The sequence below is a fragment of the Neltuma alba genome, unplaced genomic scaffold (genome assembly GCF_004799145.2).
Source record: "Neltuma alba isolate B1F8T4 unplaced genomic scaffold, ASM479914v2 tig00011422_pilon, whole genome shotgun sequence".
Lineage (NCBI taxonomy): Eukaryota > Viridiplantae > Streptophyta > Magnoliopsida > Fabales > Fabaceae > Neltuma > Neltuma alba.
The window spans coordinates 338,481-360,432 of NW_021636106.1; the positions used below are offsets into that span (position 1 = coordinate 338,481).

Here is a 21,952-nt window from a genome sequence, read left to right on the forward strand (position 1 = left end):
CTGATCTTATCTGTCTTTTCTGAAATTCTCCAGACGACGGTGTTTGTGTGTACAAGAGATCTCACCAGAGCATTTGTGAAGGAAAGGCTTTAATATGTAACACTGAAGAGCTTCATTTCAAAAATTATGTTCTGAATTCCCGTCTCAAGTTATAATGCATCTTTGTGCTTGAAATCATGAAAAAAGCAGATTGTCTTTTCTTTTTTGTTCTCTTTTTTCCTTCTGTAACTCTCAGCGTTTTGGGGTTTATACGCCAACTTACCCATCCTATGGTGTGCTCTGATTTTGAACGGTAAAAGACAAATAAGATCAAAGTAGAGCGAAAAGGATGTTATTTGATATTAGAAGTGATTTTGGGAAGAATGGGAACCTTTTGGGCGAGATGACATGACAATGGTGGCGCCATGGAAGCCACTTGCAGCCTCTGTAATTGATTTCCCGTGTTGTGGTTGTCCGCTGTTGGAATTTTACGAGTTTTTCTTCCCGACTCCGCGGCCTTTTTTTTTTGGTGGACAATGATGATCTTTCTTTCTTTCCTTTTTTTTTCCGGCTAAAGTCTACTTTTGATTTTTTAATTTTATATAAGGTTTAATTTATTTTTTTAATTTTAAAAAAATATATTTTTAGTTTTTTATTTTAAAATAGTTAAAAAAAATAATGATATTGAGATCTGAATATTAATAAAACATTCTTAGATGCTAACATATTAACTTTAATTTTAAAAACAATCAGGATTCTTATAAAAAAAACCCATCATTATTCATTCGTGACCAATAATTTAAAGTTAAAGGATTAAAAATATGTTTTTTAAAATTAAGAGACAAAATTAAAATTACATATTATTTTAAATCTTCTATATGTTATACAGTTTAAAAAAGAAGAAGAAAGAAATTCAGTCACAGCCATGTTAAAAGATAAAATTTTCGAAGAGTTCAAATTACATATTATTTAATTTTATTGGAAATTTAACTACTTTAAATTGAAAAATATAAACGCATTTAATTCCTAAAATTTATTATTCATATAATACTTTTATTAACATAAATTTAATTCATATAATATTATTAAAATTGATAGTTTTATCATTCATTAAAATAATCTTACAAATTATTCTGCAAACATGCTCCTTATCTTTCATGGTTATTTTACTTTATCATCAACCCACGGTTTCGTAATCTGAGCTGAAGAGAGCATCAGTTGCCGGAATACTCATAAATAATCAGGAATTATCAAGGAAATAAAGCAACATGTATTTCATTCGGAAAATATAATATAATATACTTATATATTTATTTATTTATTGCAACATGGATTCAAGGAAATTTGCTGTACGCATAATTTTTTTGACCTGATGCTATATGCTTATACAAGGATTGGCATTTGGGGAAGACGACTAAGAGGATAACTGGACAAGTACAACGATGGGCAACAGTGAGTGTTGAAGAGGAACACCCTAAGTCATCTCCTTCTTTGGACGAAAAAGAGATATGAGAATAAATATTGATGTAATAAATTATCAACAAGGGCTACAGGGAACTAAGGTAATCTTTTATCAATGTCAATATGGGATTGGCATAAGGATATCCTTCCAACCTCTCAAACATGATTCCATCCATCCGGGCTTGAACCCCGTCAGAAAGTGTCAAGCTTTGTGACAGCTCCTTCAATGTTCTGTCTACTCCGGCTAGGGTGCTCCCAATGCCACTTAAAATCTCTGGTAGGGAAGGGCTGGCTCTTGAGAGCTCCACGATTGTAACCTGGCATGTCCCCCACAATTACAGAATCACCATGAAAACTCATTATTTTCAACATATAACCATATATACACATTGGCCACTAAAAAGGCATTTCCAAATAAACCTGTTTGTCTTCAGGTATGTTGGCCCTCGATTTTGCTATGGCAATTGCACGAGAAAGGCCACCGATAGCATCAACCAAACCATGCGCAGCTGCATCTTTACCAGTCCAAACTCTCCCCTGTGCAACCTGCTCCATCTTATCTACCTATTGACAAAAAATAGTAGCTTTCACTTGAATCTATCTATAGGGAGGAAGAAAAGAAAGCGGAGAACTAGAATGATAATCAAAACATACAGTCATGGATCTGGAAAATGCTGCCTTATCTCGAAATTGCTTGTAAGCATGCTGTGCAGATTTGGCAAATAACTCGGCTTCATCCGTTCTGCACAAGCAAATGAAGATGAGATAAAAATATTTCTCCACCCCACATTCATCATATACGAGCAAATAACTTGGCATGGTATGCTGGTTAATATTCTCTCCTCCACAAGAATTTTTACCAGGTCATATTACCTAAAAGGGCGTTGTTCTGCAGCAAGTATCTCGGCATATCTTCCCCTTGATATGATTTCTTTATTAAATCCAATCTTCTCGTACAGTTTACCCAGGTTGAATTTTCCTATAAGAAAATGTAATCAGAGCAACAGATTATAAATTGCACATACGATACGGAAGACATTTTAATTTTTTTTTCCCACGAAATTCATTTTTAAGAAAATTACCCAAATGCTATTGCATTTTTCAAAGAAATAAATGGCTTTTAGGTCAAAAATAGAATGCAGAGGATGCTAATTCCCATTTTATGAGGGGTTTAGTAGTTCAATATATATCATGCCTTTATTTCGTCTTCTCTTTCTTAATGCGTAAAATAAAACACGCAGTGCCATGTGCATAGAGAATTAGAGTGTGTGGGCGTGGGGTTTTGGTTTCTCTCTCTCTCTCTCTCTCTCTCTCTCTGGGGGGGGGTGTGGGCCGTAAAAAAAAAGTCCCACATTGGGCAATACCAATGTAGACTTCCAAATGCGTATATGTAAGTTCCTCATCTATTTATCATTTTTAACGTGCATGTTGTTCGTAGGAAACTTTGCACAACGTTTCCTTTGGTTCTCCATATTTTCACTTATTTGAACAAGATCAACAATATTAGTGTTAGATTTAGTTAAGTTATCCGATTTCCATGCCCCAATTCTTTCCCTATCAAAGCACTAGGCTCACCTGTAACCACTCCAATCGAACCAGTTAAAGTAAGGCTTTCTGCAACAATAGTTCCCGCTGCCATTGCCATATAATATCCTCCACTTGCTGCCACATCAGACATGGAAGCAATGACTGGTTTTGAAGCAGCCAAAAGTCTGATTTCTCTCCACATCCTGCAGACCATGACGCAAGAGTATGTTAGCTGAACCAGCAGGTTGTCCTTCTCACACTCTCCTGTCTTCATTGCAAAATCAACAAAATACTTAGAATCCAGTCCTTAAGAGAGATTTATTTAAAATTTAGATAGATCACTAAAGATATGATTAACTCTTAAAAGTGTCAACGAATAGTCAACAATTTCTTACAATTCCCATATCTACAGAGCTATTTTCAAACATAAAATTAACTTGGAGGGAAATTTACCAGCACTTACAGATCAGACGCAAGAGCATCACCTCCAGGACTGTCAATTCGGATAATAGCAGCCTTATATTTTTTGGACTCTGAGGAGCAAGAAAACATCACATGTGACCAGGAGGCAGACTATGACATTTTATAACCAGTTCGCGAGAATAAACTGCAAGAATACTGTCAAAGGCTTCGGGTTTGTTAAACCACACCAAAGATGAACAATGAAGATCTTGGCAACCCCCCTGGTTACAGTCTTACTGTTGCATGCATATGAATGGAATTGAATCCCCACATTCCACTTGGTTGAACATAAAAAATGAGCAGTTCTGCTAAAAATATATTTATTATGTACGGAATTATATGTGTTTACTTGTCTCCTTCAAATTTTCTCTAGCCGGTGAATCTCTCTGCCTTAGTGACTGAGAGTTGAGAAATCTCGTAAGTTGTTATAACAAAGTTTACATACTCCACTTTCAGGCCTCGAGTGCTGGGGAGGAAACCATACATCTGAACAAGTTTTGTAGTATAGAAATGTAATATTTTGCTTCACATCCATTTGTAAGGATGTGTATAATTGTGCTAAACAGGAGAATATTTATGATATTGGTACGTACGTTTATATCACTATAATGTGTAGTGGAGCATGGCAAGCATTAACATTTCACATCTATAGCAAATTCTACTTGGCCTTCTCTGTAATCTTAGAGAAGTTAAAATATTGAGCGTACCTCTGACACTGCGAATCTTCTCAATAAACTTCTCCCCAACTATCCCTGAGCCGGAAACACTTAATGGACCCTCAACACGGCTAATACTCCCCGAGGCTCGGATGAGAGCTATCAAGTCTTTACCACCTGATATTCCAACGGTCCATTTCCTAACTCTGGAATACTTTCTGTAATTAATCACGCAAAAAGTTTACCTTTGGACAGTTAACACGACTTAATTTCAGGTTCTTATTAAACAGAAAGAGCAACTTTGAGCAGGGAATCAGTAGAATAGAATAAGTAACCATAAAAATGAAATATACATTAATATGCCACATATAGGAGAACTGAAGATTCCTGTCTGTATGAGTGCAAAAGAAAAAATTCCTAACAATATGAAGGTAGCTATAAGTCCATTTTCATCCATACCAATTTCCCAGTTTACATCAAAATCCAAACATAAAGATTTTTAAGTTTTCTTAATATTTAGAAATGATCAAAGGACTTGGAAGATTACAGATGCAAGTTTGCATCGGCATGGGCATCAGGGAAATAACCTGTAATCCACCATAGGAAGATCTTTATCTGTTTTCACTCCAAGTCTCTCTTTCAGCATGGAAATAACCTGCAGCACATTCAATGTTGCACATCCTTTTAACCTCCTTTGATATATGTGCACTCTCATCCTTGAAAACAATAAGTTAACTATTTCTGATAAGATGTGTGCGTGTAGTTAACTGTGAGAACAATAAACTCCGTGAGCTAGTCAAAGTAGCAAATGCATGTAAAATAAGACTGTACCTCATCATCATAAGTTATGTTAGTTATGAAGCCCTCTTCTTTCAGCTTGTCTACTTGATAGACTCCCTCATTTATGAAGTTCTCAATATCTTCTCTTTTTTTCCCTATATCAAAATTTTCAAAGCCCAGAAGTTAATTATTACTTTAAGATAAAACTAAAACTTTCATTGCAAGTGCACCTTTTGCAGAGGAAACTTTGTCCAGCCAATTTGTGTAGATATTATCAAGCAATGTAGTCAGCATCTCACTATTTGCCTCAGATATGGTTCTACGGGCCAGTTGATCCCCAGCGCTTTTGTATTTGCCAATCCTTTCTACTTGTGGTTCAATTCCTATGTTATCTAAAACACCTGAAAAGAAGTAATAAATGACCGCAAGAAATTAGTTTCATCATGACTTTCTTAAAAGTAGACAGAGACCAGAGGATTTAAATAAGTGCAAGTAGTTACTGATGAATCTCCTTTAATGCAGCTTAAAACTGCAAAGAATGAATATTTACATGAACTTGTGCTTATAATCAGGATTGCCTCCATTAGGATGATACTTGTGCTTATAAACAAGACCAGAATATTTACATGATCAAGCCAAGTACCAAATAATTAGTTGGTGAAAAAAAATGTGCCAAATATTTCCCTTTCAAGGAGAATACCTCAACATATTATGTACTCACATATTACTCTGAAAGCTGCTAATACAGAAACCTCTCACATGCAACCCCCTTGAATCAGGGAAAAGTCTTGAAGCTAATTACCTCAAAATACATCAGACAACGCACTCAAGGTGAGAACAGGTTCTGACATTCCAAATAAACATCAGATGCATCAAGCAACTGACATAAAAGGCAATCTATCTAGCTCATTTGCCAAGATTTAAGATCATGTAAAAGTAGGAAATAGTCATAAAACGAGGCGTTAAAGTTGCAAACCCCCCCCCCAAAAAAAAAACACTCCTAACGAGGAATTGTGATAAAAACAAGTTATTACTTTAATATATGACAAGAGAAGAAAAATCATCTTACCCCTGAGGAATGAGGCTTGAACAGTCAAGCCAAACAAAGAAAAATAGGCACTTGGAGGGGCATATATCTCGTCACAAGCGCAAGCAAGGTAGTATTCTTTTTCCTGACATGAAGGGACATAAGCCACAACAAATTTTCCTGCAAGTAGCATCAGCAACAAATGCTATTGATATTCACAAGTATCAATAATCACCACTATATGTCATTCAGCAAATCAACATATCAGCGGAGACTTGAGGAAGGGCATACTACTATAATATTTAGATATATAAACCTCAGGTACAACCTAGAAAATGCTACCTCGGCATTTTAATTTATAACTTGTGATTCATGCAATGGCAATCATGTAGGGGCATAGGAAGATAACGACACAAGCAATTCTACAAATTAAAGTGCCATGACCGACCTTACTTGTTAGCCATCAAACACATTCTATTTTTCAGTGTGCAAGTTCTCCCACTGTCCCACATCCCTCCTTCCCAACAGGAAAGGCAAAGTCTACGCCTTAAGAAAATAGCATTAATTAAAAACAAGTTTACATTAGATAAAAGCTATCGTACAAATGTACTCTTCAAGAAACACGACCATTAGATTGAAAGCTGTTATAATACATGCTATTTAAATTGCATCCAAGTTGGACACATAAGCCTAGTTACTGTGTAATGTCAATTCAAATATAAATATTCATTACAAATTTCATATTTGCTGCAACATAGAAATTAAAAAAGTATCATTCTCCAATAACATCTAATTTGGCATGCAGGTTTAGATTTTTTTTTTTCTTTTGGTAAAATGTACACCAGTTTCATTTGATCTAAACCAATTTAAGCTCCTATGAAATAACATAACAGGCAAAACTCTAGTCTGAAAACGCCGTAATAGAAATCAGGAGGTGAAACTAAATATACCTGACTGTTTGAAGTTCAGTATGTGCCTTCGAATTTCTTCTACTTTACCCCACCCACAATTCAAAATGTCAATGTGGAGATAGACACCAGAAATACGAGGATCATATGCTGCTTTCAGAAAGTTCTCACAAATCTGAGGTAGAGATAATCCGCGAGAGAATCTACTCTTTGTTTGATCGGATATCTGAACAAATGAGAGAACAGCGCGTTTATACTCCAAAACAAAAATTCCAAAGCTAATTCTAGCTTTACAGCTGCAGAACTTGATTCAGCGATTGAAAAGGCTACAATCGAACTTAGCTATCTTATCCTTCTGTTAGTTCCTCCAATAAGACATAAACACCTAAAAACAGTCTTTGGAATGATTCAAAGCTAGAAACTCATATCGAAGGATGAGGAGGAAACCTGGCCGCGCAACTTCATTGTGAGAACGCTGCCCTTGCGAACACGCTCCCAAGGGAAGGCAACCAGCATCTTGAGCTTCACTAGAAATCCTCTCCATCCAGTAACTGGTTCAAATTCAAATTCCCCGGTCGGATAATCCTCATCAGCAGTTTGAACAAACTGCTTATTGATTCCATCCTTCCCGACAGCTTCTTCCTCGTCTTTAGTCTCTGAAGATGAAGAATCGAATGCACAAACTGATAGGTCTCGACGGGACTGAGATAGGCAGATACTTCGAAGGTGCGATTGAGAAGAAAACGAAACCGAGAAGCGACTTCGAAAATGGAGGCGAGAAACGGAGGCAATAGAGACAGAGGAGGGAGTGGCAAGGAAGGTGGTGCATCGGTGACCGGAGCTGAGGTGAGGGCTGTGGAGAAGCAGCTTCGACATTTCTGTGAGGAAGGAGGATCAGTTCTACGACATTTCTGGTGAAGAAACGGATCAAAGGGAGTCACAACCCAACTGACACTGGGAAGGAGCGACGTGGTTCACTTCCCTCCACGTCGTCGTTTGTTATCAGTTTACCGTTATCTCTTCTCGCGGTTTATAGATGTTCCTGCAAAGCTTCTCCATATAATTCCCGAGAGAGAGAAAGAAAGTTCTTTCTTGATTAATTTGATAGAATGAAGAGTCTCACAATCTTATGGAAATTACTTTGTCAAACTATGTGAGGAGTTATTCTATGTAACATTTGTGCAATCTGGTTGCTTAAATTTGTTTTTATTTAGGAAGTTGAATTTTTTTTAGATAAATATATTATTTTTTTAATTAGAAAAAAATCATCATTTAATTACTATAGCTTTAGCTCAATTAAATTTTAATTTCTAAATATTGACTTGGTAAAACGTAATCTTTAAAATGTGATTTGATGACTCTTATCATATTTTAACTATTTAAAACATTATGGTGGTTAAAAAAAACTATGTAAAACATTAGTTTTTAACATTCAAGAAATAGCTGTAGCTTTTATAGTTTTATTTTATAAAATATCGAGCTAACATTTTAAACAGTTAAAAATATATAATAAGAGGGTGTTTGGATTAATTTTATGAAAATTCTTTTATGATATATGAAGTTAGTACGTAAAACGAGTTTGTTTCAATCCAAACACTTTTTAAAGCTTTTAAAAAGGTGCTTTCAAGTAATGTCCAAACAAAACTTTTTTTATTTAGTTATCTTAGACCATGGAAAATCATTTTTAAAAAACCAATCTAATTCAAACACCAGGAAAGTACGAATATGGAGAGGGATTAATTATGAATCACAACTAAAAATGAAAGTGAGGAGAACAAGGCAGAATGAAATTGCAATTGGAAGCTATACATGCAGATAGGGATGGGGGGATGCTTTGTAATGGGCGTCTCTGTGATGGAAAGCGACTTGGTGTATCCTGAGAGCAAGCATGACTTATTGATTAGAATCTGCCTCATTTGAAGGACACAGTATCAGATGGTAGTTAATGCACAAACCCAGTACCACAATTCATTGCCATGTGATATCCCATTAACTCTCTCAACCTTCCCCTCCTGCCCCCTTTACCGTATTCCACTGCACATGCACCAGCCATCAGAGTGAAAGAGATTGTGATCCATTTTTAGTGGAGATTAATTAGTTCATGTAGACTCGGAGCTGATTTTATAAGCAAATTTGGCGATCCATTAAGCATATATAGTTACTAGTTTGATCTCTGTATAAACTTGCTCATACTTAATTAATTTCCTAATCTCGCATTATATGATGATATTATTAAGGGCCTGTTTGGGTATCTCAAAACCGTGGTTTCAGAAGCACTTTTCCGCAAAACGAGATAATCTCCTCCACATATTTATTTCGTAATCCGTAAAAGCACTTCTGAAACCATGGTTTGGTTTCTATCCAAACACACCCTAAGAACTAGTTGACTTTCAATTTTATTTTAAATATAAAATTTCAGTCTATTTTGTTTTTCATATTTATTTTTGTTTTTCAAAGTAGTCCAGTAAACTGTAATAATTGCACATGTTAAAAGTTTTATTAAATAGTAGTTCTAACTAATACACATGATTAGCAAAGATATTTTAAAAAAGATAATATTTATTTATTACAAATAAATAACTAAATTTATTTTTTTAATCTACTCAAATTAGTCTACTAGCTCTTATATTAAGGATTGGAGGTAGGTAATATTAAGGACTTGGTCGGTTTCTATATCTCAGGTGTTCTTTATGTTGTCAGTTGCCTCCACGAAGAAATCGGTGCATATTGTTACTTTCCTACAGCCTTTGACTCCAAATAAGTTGTAACCCCTCGTCTATTCCATGTGCTCAACTATCCTGATCATCTTACTCAATTATTATTTAGAACTATATAATCCCTCGTCTATTCCATGTGCTTAACTATCTTGATCAGAATGGATCTTACTTAATTATTATTTAGAGCTATATAACTAATTTGAGTTAAATAAATTAGTTAGTTATAACAAATATATTATCATTTTCTTAAAGTACCTTTATAAAATATTAAATTATATATTAGTTTATAAGTTAGATACATTAGTTTAAAATAATATAAATATAAAAAATGAAGTGGATTATTAAGATATTGTATTTACTAAATCCAATTCTTAATTAACTTTTATGTTAGGACACGGAGGGAATAGTTTTTTCCTTTCTACAAAGCCACAGTTCCAAGAACCTTCATGGTCTTTGATGAATCCCTTACAAGCGGCCTGGACAACATTATGGACTGATCCATCAAGTCCCACCTCATCAAGATCTGGCGGTAACCAATACATTGTTAATTTTTATTTGGAAAGTTTGATGTTGTTATCCTTCATATTGAATGGTAAATTTGCATAATTAACACGTAATTGAAATAGAAAACAAAACGCGAACCAACCATACCATTCACAGTAAGATCATTGATATTATCGTGTTCCTTTGGTCAGCTTATTTTATTTTATTTTATTTTTTGCTTAATAATATCACTAGGAAGTATTGTATGTATTGTTCTTTAATAAATGAGTTTGGTAAATATATAAACAAACATTATTCATAGTTAATTATTGCTTCACGCCAAAAGATGAAGTCGAAGTTTAAAGGGGGGAAAAGGTTAATTATCTCCCAGAAACATCAATCTGCTTTAGTAGATTTATGCTGTTAATTAGCTCCGAATCCACGCATGAATATATGAAAGAAATTGCGTCCACCAACTAATATAACAAGACAACTCAACACAGCTTAATTAATTGCATCGCCATAACTGAATCAGTATCCTCTAATATAATAGACCTCTACTTGATACATATGCCCTCTTTCCTTAATATTTGCATTCCATGCAAATGTGATTGCCTCACGAGATTACACATCCAAGCTAAACAAGACAGACACAAACTTTCAGCTTTGCGAACACACACAGACACACACACACGACTTTTCTTCACTCATTCGATATCTTCAAGCTTTTGTAATTATAATCGCAACTCTGGAAATACAGGTAATAAAACCCAAGAAACAATCAACCTACTGAGCACAGAGATACAACTATTTCCTTTTACCCATCCTGAAATTTCTTCTCACCTTGCCATCGTCTTGATCTGGAGCCTCACCTTCGTCGTCAATGAATACCGTTTCATTGTCTTCCTCCTTTCTTTCTGCTATTTGCTTAACTCTGGTTCTGTTGTTTTCTTTCTTTGCCAGGAAAGACTTCTCATCTTGCTCCTGATCTTCTGCCATGCCATAGCCTCCTTCAATATTCTCCCATGGATTTACATAGTGACTTGGGCCTGAAGAAGCATCAGACGCCATGGAGTCGTCACTTTCATCATCTTCCACCTCAGCTTGAGGGGTATGGTCGTTATCTACATCCTCATCTTCATCGTAATCATCTATGGTGGATCCAATATACATGGTCCATCCAGATTCGCCGCTGTAACATTCCTCTGCACCTCCGTTGCTCTGGGATTGTTCCATCCTGAGAGAGCAAGAAGGAGAAGCAGGTTCAAATGAGAATGGTAAAAGCAGCTGTTTATTCTTTATAGACACCTGAAAATACCAGCTCCTTTTTCATTAATTTGAACGAATATATATATTTTAGGCACTTAAAAGATCACATTCTATTTAATGGCTTAGAAGCACTCACCACACCCCCTGGAAATCTAAATATACATTAATTCTCTGACTTATGGAGCAGCAGAGACAGCTAGAAGCTGTCAATGAAAGTGAAATGGATCTTACAAAAAGCATAAATACCAGAGACATAGGGTTGTTCGTCCGGGTCATTGGGTTTCATAAGATAAGATGCAATCATCATTATTTCTCTGCATCCGTCATTAATAAAAGATGTAGCTTTTAATGCAAAAAAGACAGATTACCACAAGGTAGAAAGAAAACTAGGAGAGAATATAAGACCCATAGTTTAAACAGGACATCTTCATATTACCTGATTCAGCTTCCACCCCTTTAATTATCTTGTCCTGTCATTTAAAAAAAAGGCAGGCTTTTTCACTTGCGGAAAACTGCAAAATCCAACTGGAGTTCAAGAGCTTTCAGATTGAACCCACAGCCAAGGAGCCTCTGGTCCTATCTGCAACTTTATCCTCTCCAATTTACTGCGCTTCTCTTGGGTCGTTGGGGGGAAGAACAAAGACAATATCCTAGTTCCTTAGTCATATGGGTTTTTAATCATGTGCTGCTACTGTGCCCCTCCAATTCTAATTATTAAGTTTTGATAAATCGTTCTCAAATATTGATACACTAAAGGGGGGTGTTTGGATATAACCAAACCATGATTTGGAGAATAGCTTCTGGAGAGAATAGATTTTTTGAAGAATAGATTTTGTGAAAAAATGATTCTGAAAAGTGAGAGTATTTGGATAGTTGTTATCAGAAACACTTTTTACATGTACAAATTACTAAAAAAAGACATAAATTAATATGATAATTACAGAAAAAATATATTTTATGATATATTTTAATTTGAAGGAATAAAATTGTTAATAATATATTTTTTATTAACATAATTAATAATACATAAGATAATATAATTAATAAATAATTAATATGTATATATATTTATAAGATATAAGATTAAATATATTTATAAAAAAATATGTTTATAAAAAAAACAACAAGATACATATCCTATAGACTCTCACACTCTCTTTTTTTTCCAAAAGCAAAAATTTTTTGCTTTTCCCAAAACCATGGTTTTGGTTTTTTTAAGAGTGTTTGGGTAATTTTTTTCCAAACCATCCCCAAACCATGGTTTGGGTTGGAACCCAAACACCCCCTAAGTTTAATTTTTCAAAATAATAATGATAACTAAGAAAATCATCATTTAAAACTAAAGCCATTAGCATTGAAAGACTGAAAAATATGTCTTATAAAATTAAAAGAACCAGCTAACATTAAAAAATTGAAGTATATTTTTGCCTATATAATTTAATATATCTATCGGGAAGTGGAAGTGCATGGTAACCTCTTATTTAGAGCGGGGAAAACGGGCCGAGCCTGTCGGGCCGGTTCCTTTTAGACCCTGAAATTATGAAGGTCGGGCTTGATATTTTTCTTTTAAAATGAGAAATAAGCCCTGGAGGGCCGAGGGCTTAAAAGGACCGGCCCTTTTAAGCCATTTTATAATTTTTTTATTTTTTAAATTTTTTATATAATATTAATGTTATTAATTTTTTACATTGTTAATAATATTTCAAATATTTAGTTATTATTATCATTTTAAAATTAAATTTAGTTTTAGACAATAATTTATCCAATTAAATTATTAAAAAGTGGGTTAATTTGGACTTTAATAATGATTTGATTTATATTATATGCGTTGATATTTTTAAACTATATATATTTGATAATAGAATATTTTTATACTTATATAACTTGTGATTCTATAATTTGAATTAGAAATTCATGAGTTTCAACAACAATATTTCTCTCATTAAAGTAAAATAATAGTTAGATTGCAAAGTTTAAAAATAAAATTCTTATAAAGAAGAAAAACTTGATATTTTTGTTACGAAAGAAAAGCATACTTATGAAGAAAAATAATTAATTATAGTGATGATGAAGCTTCAAAAGATTAATGATAGTGTTTATTTATTGCACAATTGCATTATAGATAAAACTTTTAGATGTTGTTATCTTGTTAATGAATGTTTTAGATGTTCTTAGATGTTGATGAATATTTATATATGATAATATTTTATATTTGTGACTTAATTTTATTCATATTTATATCTTTTATTAATAATTTTATTGGTTTATTTTTATATTTTTATAAAAAAAATGATAAATATAAAAAATAGAATTTTTTCTTAAACGGGCCAAAAGCCCGCGGGCCGGCCCTGACCCTGTAGTTTAAGGCCGGGCCTAGCAAATTGGAGTATTTTTAAAATTTCAGCCCTGGAAGGCCGGTCCTTTTAAGTCTGCCAGCCTTAAAGGGTCGGCCCTGATTCCCGGCTCTACTCTTATCATAATTGTATGGAAGGAAACACGTAGCCCCTACCTTTTCCGTCGTTCCAAAACAGACACCAGTCAATATTGTTTTTAGAACAGCTAGGGGGTCTTCTCTCCCATCTGAAAAGAACATTTTGTTAGGTGGAAGCAATAGTGATCTGAACACAGAACTTTTACTACAGCCTTAACTAGTGAAAAGACGTCTTTGACATTTGAAATGACTCGTTCCACTTCACCTACTATGTACATGAATAATGCACATCTCTCAGTGATTCACTGCCTTTCTTGGTTTGGAAGCATTCAAAGAGTTGATGATCTTAAAACAATAAAACAATATTATATAGGAAGTATTTATATAGAAACCAAACTATAGTTTCAGAAGTGTTTTTATGGATTACGAAATAAATATGTAGAGAAGGTTATCTCGTGTTGTGAAAAAGTACTTCTAAAACCGTGGTTTTGAAAATGCCAAACACCCTCATCAATAAAGTGAGACAATCACATTCAGACATTTACACAAACACAAGGCGCACAGTAAAAGGGTGAAAAAAAATTACCAGTCATGAGACTTGTGTAATTGTGCACATGATAATTGACTAATCTGAACAGATGGGGTCATCTCCTTTTGGAACGTCAGGAACAAAACGAACAAATTAAAGAGATCAGAAGGTTTCGTGTGAAGACCGAAGATTAGGCCAAAGCATGCATGGCCCGTAATGATGGGATATTACGGGACAAAGTTAGGTCCAGTTTTATTCTTCTTGCTTGTCTTTCTGAGGGCTTCCGCGTGAGGAAGAAAGAAGTATGTGGTTCATTTGCACCAAGACACTATTTCCATAGCTGTGTGATCAATCGGAGATTCTATTCTAATCATGTGTGATCGCACGGACAAGGGATTAAAAATGTGATTCATACCGGATATGTCTGTCGTCGCCTGAATGGAAAAGTGAAGAATAAACAAGCATTTATTTCTCGTCATTGGATTTTGTTTCTGATCGTGTTTTGCCACACCTCAACACGGACTCTTTTTTGACCTTTTGTTGCTTCTCTCGTGGCGATGGGATGCATATCCCGCGGAGGCGGATGCAATACGAGCCATCCACGCATACACAATCATATTATATTTACTCATACGTGTCAAGTTTGTTTAGAGCATTCTCAAGTATTTCCTCCTTTGGTGGCCGGGGGAAAAAGTATTACCTGGGAAGCATTGTCAACAAGATCACGGACTCAAATCCAAAATCTTGTATTCAAAGTGCCACATGACTCTTTAAACATCCAACCAACTCTTACCCATATAATATAATAACTAGATAACTAATTTGATAATATTAAAAAAATTAGTTAAGTTACAAACTGTTGGTTAATATAATAAGTAGTCTCACTTTATAAAAGAATAATAACAATTCAAATTTCAAAAAAAAACGTATTTTTAGGAAGGATTTTAACATTAACGCTCATATCCTGACAGAGATTAGTCTCAAGTTTAAAGTCATTTGAGAGACTTTGAGTTTCCCAAAAAAAAGGAGAAAAAAAGGATACTAACTTTCTTAAAATACTTTTACTAATCTTATATATAAGAACAATCTCTTGATGGAATCTTTTAACATGCATGGGCCATCAATAAAGATATTTTTTTAAAAAATTATAAATTTAAAAGATAAAATGAATTGAGATCTTATTATGACTAATCTTTTGTGTAGCGTACAATTGTCTGGAATGCATGTCCCAACAATTTTTTTTCCCCACACTTAATCATTAGGGATCGAATATTTTTTTTCCACAAACAATTAATGTTATCGAATAGCGTCATAAAAAGCTTAAAATGACGACTCTGTTAATAGTAACGCAGCTGCAACTTTTTGTTACTGATAGATAACTAACAAGGTCTGTCTCTACTCTTCTATACTCACAGACTGACCTTTAATTAGTTATTTTGACCTGCCACTATCTTGTTTACCGAAGTTATTTTGACTTAAACATCTTCTGCAATCAAACATCGAACAATCAACAAATAGAAATTCAAGCTTTTTAGCCGTGTCTTCTTAAAAAAGATTTGGATTTGGCGTAGATACATATCTGCGTATATTTGATTGATCAAACATTAAAATATGATTGAGATGGTTTAAAATTATATATATATATATATTCTATTTTTAATATAAATTATTTTTTATATAAATGGATAAATAAAAATTGTTTAAAACAAAATTAAAATATAAAAAATATATATTAAACAGTAGACCTAGTTAATGAATGTGGTTTCATCTTCATTAATTTTTTTTTCACTTTTTTGTTTTCCATGTTTAATACGCTCATTATAGTTTACAGAAAGTTAGGGAAAATACAAAAAAAAAAAAAATAAGTATTAGATTTTAAAACTTTAAATCAGTATTGGTTACTATATTTATAAAGAAAATACATGACTACACTCTAAAAGCAATGACAGCATATTTTTGTAGTAATTTTTGATTTAGAATTTTAAAATTCAAGGGTCATTTTTAGGGGATTTTCCCAAAAAGTTATGTGTAATTTTTACATAACCATATCAAATAATTAAATAAGTTGATTTTTTTAATCTCTATAAATTAATTAATCATGTCTAATGTCTTATATTTAAAACGGAAGCATAAAATTTAAATTATGTGTGTCAAATCCAAATAATGATTTTCGCAATTAATTTATAAGCTCTATAATTTTGTCCACTTTCTTTAGTTAGGTTGCTCTATGTTTATCTGAAAAATTGTCAAACTTGTAAGGGAGAAATTGTGCAAATGTGTTTGGCACTGTGCCAAACTCACCTGTTGAAGTATGAGCATGTTTGCCAAATTATCTGTTAATTAGGAAGGATGCAATGATAAAGGCAAGTTGGGCAATGCTTTCAATTTAGGCTTCCAAGTTCCGACCCAAAAAAAAATAAAAATTTAAGGATGAAACTTAATTATATCTTATCATGGAGACTTTTGATGCTGATTTAAAAATGGTTAATATTTAACCTCGCATTTTGCAATTTTCATTAAAATAAATAAGAAAAACTATAAAAGGCCTGTTGTAATAGGGACGTGACGAGATAGACACGAACATGGAGAGTAATAAATTAAATAAAACTGTGGACTTTTAGTTTTAGATGAAGCCATTCTTAGCGCAATATTAGCTTTAATCATGCTTAGATGGTTTCCCCCCACTTTTCAATCTTTAGTTGTTAATGTTATAAATAAAAATAATTGAGTTTGATGAGGAAAAGTTCAATTTCAAAACATCAGATGTAATAACCATATAAGTTTACCCCTTTCCATGCAACTGATGAAGAATGGAGATCAATTTAAAATTCATCCATATATGCATATTTAAATATATATTAATCTTTGCTGCCCCCAAAAATAAAGACTTTTATTTATTTCCATGCACCTGATGAAGAATGGAGATCAATTTAAAATTCATCCATATATATATAAATATATATTAATCTTTGCTGCCCCCAAAAATGAAGACTTTTATTTTGTCCCAAAAAGCTAAGATTAACTTTTTTGATTTGTCCTCACCAATAAAGTTTTGTTAATTTTTTTTTGACCAGCAATAAAGTTTTGTTATTATTTCATACAAGTAAAGTTGTAGTTATTAAAGTGAACTAGTTTTTGAAATTTAGTAATTATTCTTATAAAATATTTTACATAATATTATTAAATGACTTTCGTGGTCCAACGATAATATAATTTTTAGGAAGTTCAAATCCTACATTAATCACTTTAATCCCAAAAATTCTCTAGTTGTCGTTGCCAGAACTCCAATAGTGGCAGCTGGCAATGGAAGTCGAAGAAGGACTTTTTTTTTTAAACATAAGAGCACTTAATCTTTTCACAAAAAAATTAATTTTAAAATAGGACTTATGCAATTTCACGGGATCATTATTATGCGTTTTGCATATTTTGGTGCCGATAATATTTTTATTATAAATTTTAAAAATGACATTAAAAGTAAAAATCCAAATGGTTGACTTTTTATGTTTGCATCCTTTTTTTAAGGAGAAAAACATTAAAAATTAAAAATTTAAGGGATTACTCCACCAAATACAGTGAATCAAAGCTGCCATGGCCCTACATTCATGCATCCCATCCATGCTCATATTCACCCTTCAATTAAATGTCTAAATATTTCTTATTTCCGACCAAAAATCATTTTTTAATCCGGCCCGCTAGCCGCCTTGTTTGAAAATGCATTTCTTCAAGCACCTACGTGAAGGACTCTATGTATATCCTATCTTTAGAAAACTAATTTATAAATATTAAAAAAATTAGTTAAATTAATTATTTGTAATAAATTAATATTATTTTTTAAAAAATATTTTTATTAATTATGTGTACTAATAAAAACTTTTTTTTAACATATTATTTTTAAAGAATAAGTAAATATAGGAGATAAAGTAGATTGAGATGTTATATTTAAAAGCAAATTAAATTTCTAACTAATTTTTATATTCAAGACAGAAATAAATCATGGAATATTGTACTGTTGGCCGAAGAGATATACAGCTTGAACAGCAGAAGGAATTAAGTGTGGGGAATTTTTGGCCGGCAATATAAACGTGATGCATCATAAGTGGGCCTTTATATTTGTGCAGTATGACCTCTAATGGCCCATGTTAACACTCCCAAATTAGACCCAAACCGCTACACATGGACCCAGAGGAGATACTTTGCATCATTCCGGACAGCATTTAAGTTTAACCTGATAACTCACAAGAATTGAGGATGTGTTTGGATGAAACCAAACCGTGTTTTGAAAAAGTGATTCTAGAAAATAGATTCTGGGAAGAATAGATTCTGAAAAGAATAGATTTTATGAAAAAGTGATTTTGAAAAGTGAGATTGTTTGGATAGTTGTTATCAAAAGCACTTTTTATATATACAAATTACTAAAAAAAGATATAAGTTAATATGATAATTACAGAAAAAATAGATTTTATGATATATTTTAATTTGAAGGAATAAAATTGTTAATAATATATTTTTTATTAACATAATTAATAATACATAAGATAATATAATTATTAATTAATTAATATGTATATATATTTATAAAATATAGGATTAAATATGTCTATAAAAAAATATGTTTATAAAAAAAATAACAAGATACATATCCTATAGGCTCTCACATTCTCCCTTTTTTCTCCAAAAGCAAAATTTTTTTGCTTTTTCCAAAACCATGGTTTTGGTTTTTGGGTGATTTATTCCCCAAACCATGGTTTGGGGTGTCACCCAAACACAGCCTGAGTCTAATATAAGGAGTTGGTCTTTTATAGTGTAATGAATTGGTGTTTAAATTTTTTCAGGAAGAGATACCCATATTTAGTGTTTGTTAGTGCTTTGAATATGATTGCTTGTAATAGAAAAATAGTTGTGCCCAGGAAAAAAAAGTTTAATGTTGTGTCTCGAATTGAATTGCTTTCAGTAGCACAAAAACACTAGTATCTAATAGAAGAATACCTGTGCTTATTAAAAATAAGTTTAATGTTGTCTTACTAATGGAATCTAAGTGTAATGGAATGAGTTGACCACTTGTAATGTCATGAATTAAATTTTAAATTTTTCGTAAATAAATATCTATATTTAGTGTCTAATAATATCTTAATAAGAATTGTATCCTATAGGAAGGTACCTATGTTTATACAAGAAAAGTTTTCATTAACGTGATGCTTGACATGAGATGCTGTTTCAGATTAAACCGCTGTGCGTCCGAATTCCACATATGTTTAAATGTGTGTGGAGAACGGGTTGGGAATAACATCAAGTGGCATAATGGGTCCGAATTTACCTAACCAAACTAAGAAAGGGAACACAAGAATGTCAAAAGCTCTCTCGCTCGTCTCTATCTTGCAAGCCTAAAAGCCTGCCTTTTTCATGTTTGCTTTCTCGGTTATTCAACAGCATCAAACTCTCCTCCCCTTTTTTTTGGGGGGAAAAAATCTTGATTTGATTTTAAAAAAACACTAAAATATCCTCAAAATGTTAAAAGATAAATTATAGTGGCTGAATTTTAAAATCCCAAATCTGACTTCTTGTACTATTTAAAAATTTTAAAATATTATAAATGATAACATTGCCCTTACTCCTAATGATTACTTTCGCATAGTTATTGACTAAATTATTAACAACTTTTGTTTTCAAAGTTTCAGTAACTATTTTTGTATAACTATTGACTATACAAGAGTAGTAAATAATTAAAGAAAAAGTAGTCATTAGATCTCCAATAATACTTAATGTATTATTTTAATTTTTGAAATAAAAGTAGTCAATAGCGATACTAGAATAGTTAATAACTAAACAATAGTAGTTATCAGAGTTTTAAAAATAAATGTAGTCAATAGATAAAAATAGTAGTCAATACATAAGAAATGATAGTTAACAGAACTCTAGCGATCAGTCACTGGAGTTCCAGTAACATCTCGTTGGAGCTTTAGTGGTAGGCTATCGGTAGGGTTGCTGGCATAGGAGCTCTAGCGGTGGAAAACTAACTAAGGATGTTGAAGTGGCAATATTAAAAAAAAATATATTGAAAGGTATTTATGTAATTTTGCAAGATTTAAAACTTTCAAAATAGTATTAGAGATTTGAATTGAGATTTTGAAATTCACTTATACTGATTTGTTCTTTAACAATTTTTAGGGTATTTTATTGTCTTTTTCCCTTTGATTTAAACTATCTTTGCCCCTTTTTGATATTAAAAAATCATGGTTATTTAAAAAAACTTAAATGTAACATGTCATATTTATTATTTTTTAATATTTAAAATTTTAATTTTGTCATTTTTTATAAACAAATTTTACAGTGTTACGATTTAAAAGACTAAAAAACACTTTATAAAATTAAAAGATTAAAATAAAATTTTATATAAAATTAGAGGATCGTATACGTATTTTTGTCAGTACGAAGCCCAGTTTGATAATATATCCCTTATAAACTTATCGTAGAAAAAACTAGCAAAAGTCTTTTATTAAAAATTTTATTAATAAGAATAATCTAATAAATCTTTATAAACAAAAAGTATCTATACAAACAGAGTACCAAAACTTCAATTTAATTCATTCTCTCACCAACAAAATTTTTAATGGGTTTTTTCTTTTTTATATTCCTTTTGTCATATCCTTTTATATCTAAAGAAGAGCCTACCCTACTAACAAGTTGTTGGCTGAGATGGTAGCAGCCTCATCTCCATAAAGAGAAGAATACAAATTCAAATTTCAAAAACTATATTTATTGAGAGAACTATTCAGGCTTGAAAGGGATTAATCTTAAATCCAATGTGACTTAAGAATACTCTTATTTCACTTGAAAAAAAAAAAAGGAGCCCAGAAGAGTCAATTTCTCCCAAAATACAACCAGAACATATGTAGGAGCGTACATAATATTTATATGCAACCAATACATATATAGTATAGGATTAGCATGATTTTATATAAAATAGAATGAATTATAACTTTTAATTCATTATTTGTAATTGGGTATAGATATGATTATTGATTTAATTTTTATATAACTAACATAATAATTAATTATCAATAATACGTTATATAATTTGAAATATTATTATCCATAAACCACGAGAAATTTAAATTTTTAAATATTTAAATGGCGCACCACCGGTTCATATTAAGAATAATACTTATAACGCAAACAATACACACACGTATAACGTTTTGTATAAGATAGAATGAATGACCACTTTCAATTTATGAGAACTTGTAGATATAATTATTAATTTAATTTTTACATGGTTAACGCATCTAATGATTAACTTAGTCTTTTATTTTGTCTGATTTCAAATTCAGACAGAATGTACGCTCCTCAGTCCTCGAACTATTTATATGGTTGGGAATTTTCAATCACTTGTTGCCTGAACAAGAACCTCACATCAATTTGACCACGCCATGCACACGAGCCTCAAAATTTGAAACCAAAACCCCCATATGCCGCAAGAGCAGTTGTTTGAAAATTCAAACATAGTCTACTAAAAAAAAAAGTCAAACACAGACACAATATTCAATATACTCTTTTAATTTTAAATGTAAAACTCATTTTATAGTATAAATTATATGATAAAATAAACATTACATTTAGGATTGGAGAAGTATAATGGCCAAATCAAATACTTTCTGGTTTGGGATGAAGGCAGCTGAATACAGAAATTGAAAAAATTAATTAACCTGAGTTATTTATAAAAAAA

The 21,952-nt window shown here is 32.2% G+C and overlaps 2 protein-coding genes across 3 annotated transcripts; both read right to left on the reverse strand.

Moving 5' to 3' along the window:
• Window positions 1-1,250: 1,250 nt before the first annotated feature.
• Window positions 1,251-7,771, reverse strand: LOC114713324 (serine protease SPPA, chloroplastic). 2 transcript variants are annotated; one of them, XM_028897942.1, is made up of 14 exons: window positions 7,248-7,771; window positions 6,843-7,026; window positions 5,935-6,072; window positions 5,096-5,266; window positions 4,917-5,020; window positions 4,673-4,740; window positions 4,137-4,303; window positions 3,431-3,500; window positions 3,016-3,170; window positions 2,314-2,419; window positions 2,095-2,182; window positions 1,861-2,004; window positions 1,594-1,757; window positions 1,251-1,465 (listed from the first exon to the last, which is right to left on the reverse strand). In XM_028897942.1, the coding sequence occupies exons 1-14, from the start codon at window positions 7,674-7,676 to the stop codon at window positions 1,459-1,461; spliced, it is 1,995 nt and encodes a 664-aa protein (XP_028753775.1). In that variant the 5' UTR covers window positions 7,677-7,771; the 3' UTR covers window positions 1,251-1,458. The 2 variants fall into 2 exon arrangements, with proteins under 2 accessions (XP_028753775.1, XP_028753774.1); XM_028897941.1 differs by having other exon boundaries at window positions 1,251-1,757.
• Window positions 7,772-10,625: 2,854 nt separating this feature from the next.
• LOC114713300 (uncharacterized) lies at window positions 10,626-11,756 on the reverse strand. The gene is made up of 2 exons (XM_028897910.1): window positions 11,706-11,756; window positions 10,626-11,237 (listed from the first exon to the last, which is right to left on the reverse strand). The coding sequence occupies exon 2, from the start codon at window positions 11,234-11,236 to the stop codon at window positions 10,808-10,810; it is 429 nt and encodes a 142-aa protein (XP_028753743.1). The 5' UTR covers window position 11,237; window positions 11,706-11,756; the 3' UTR covers window positions 10,626-10,807.
• Window positions 11,757-21,952: the final 10,196 nt, after the last annotated feature.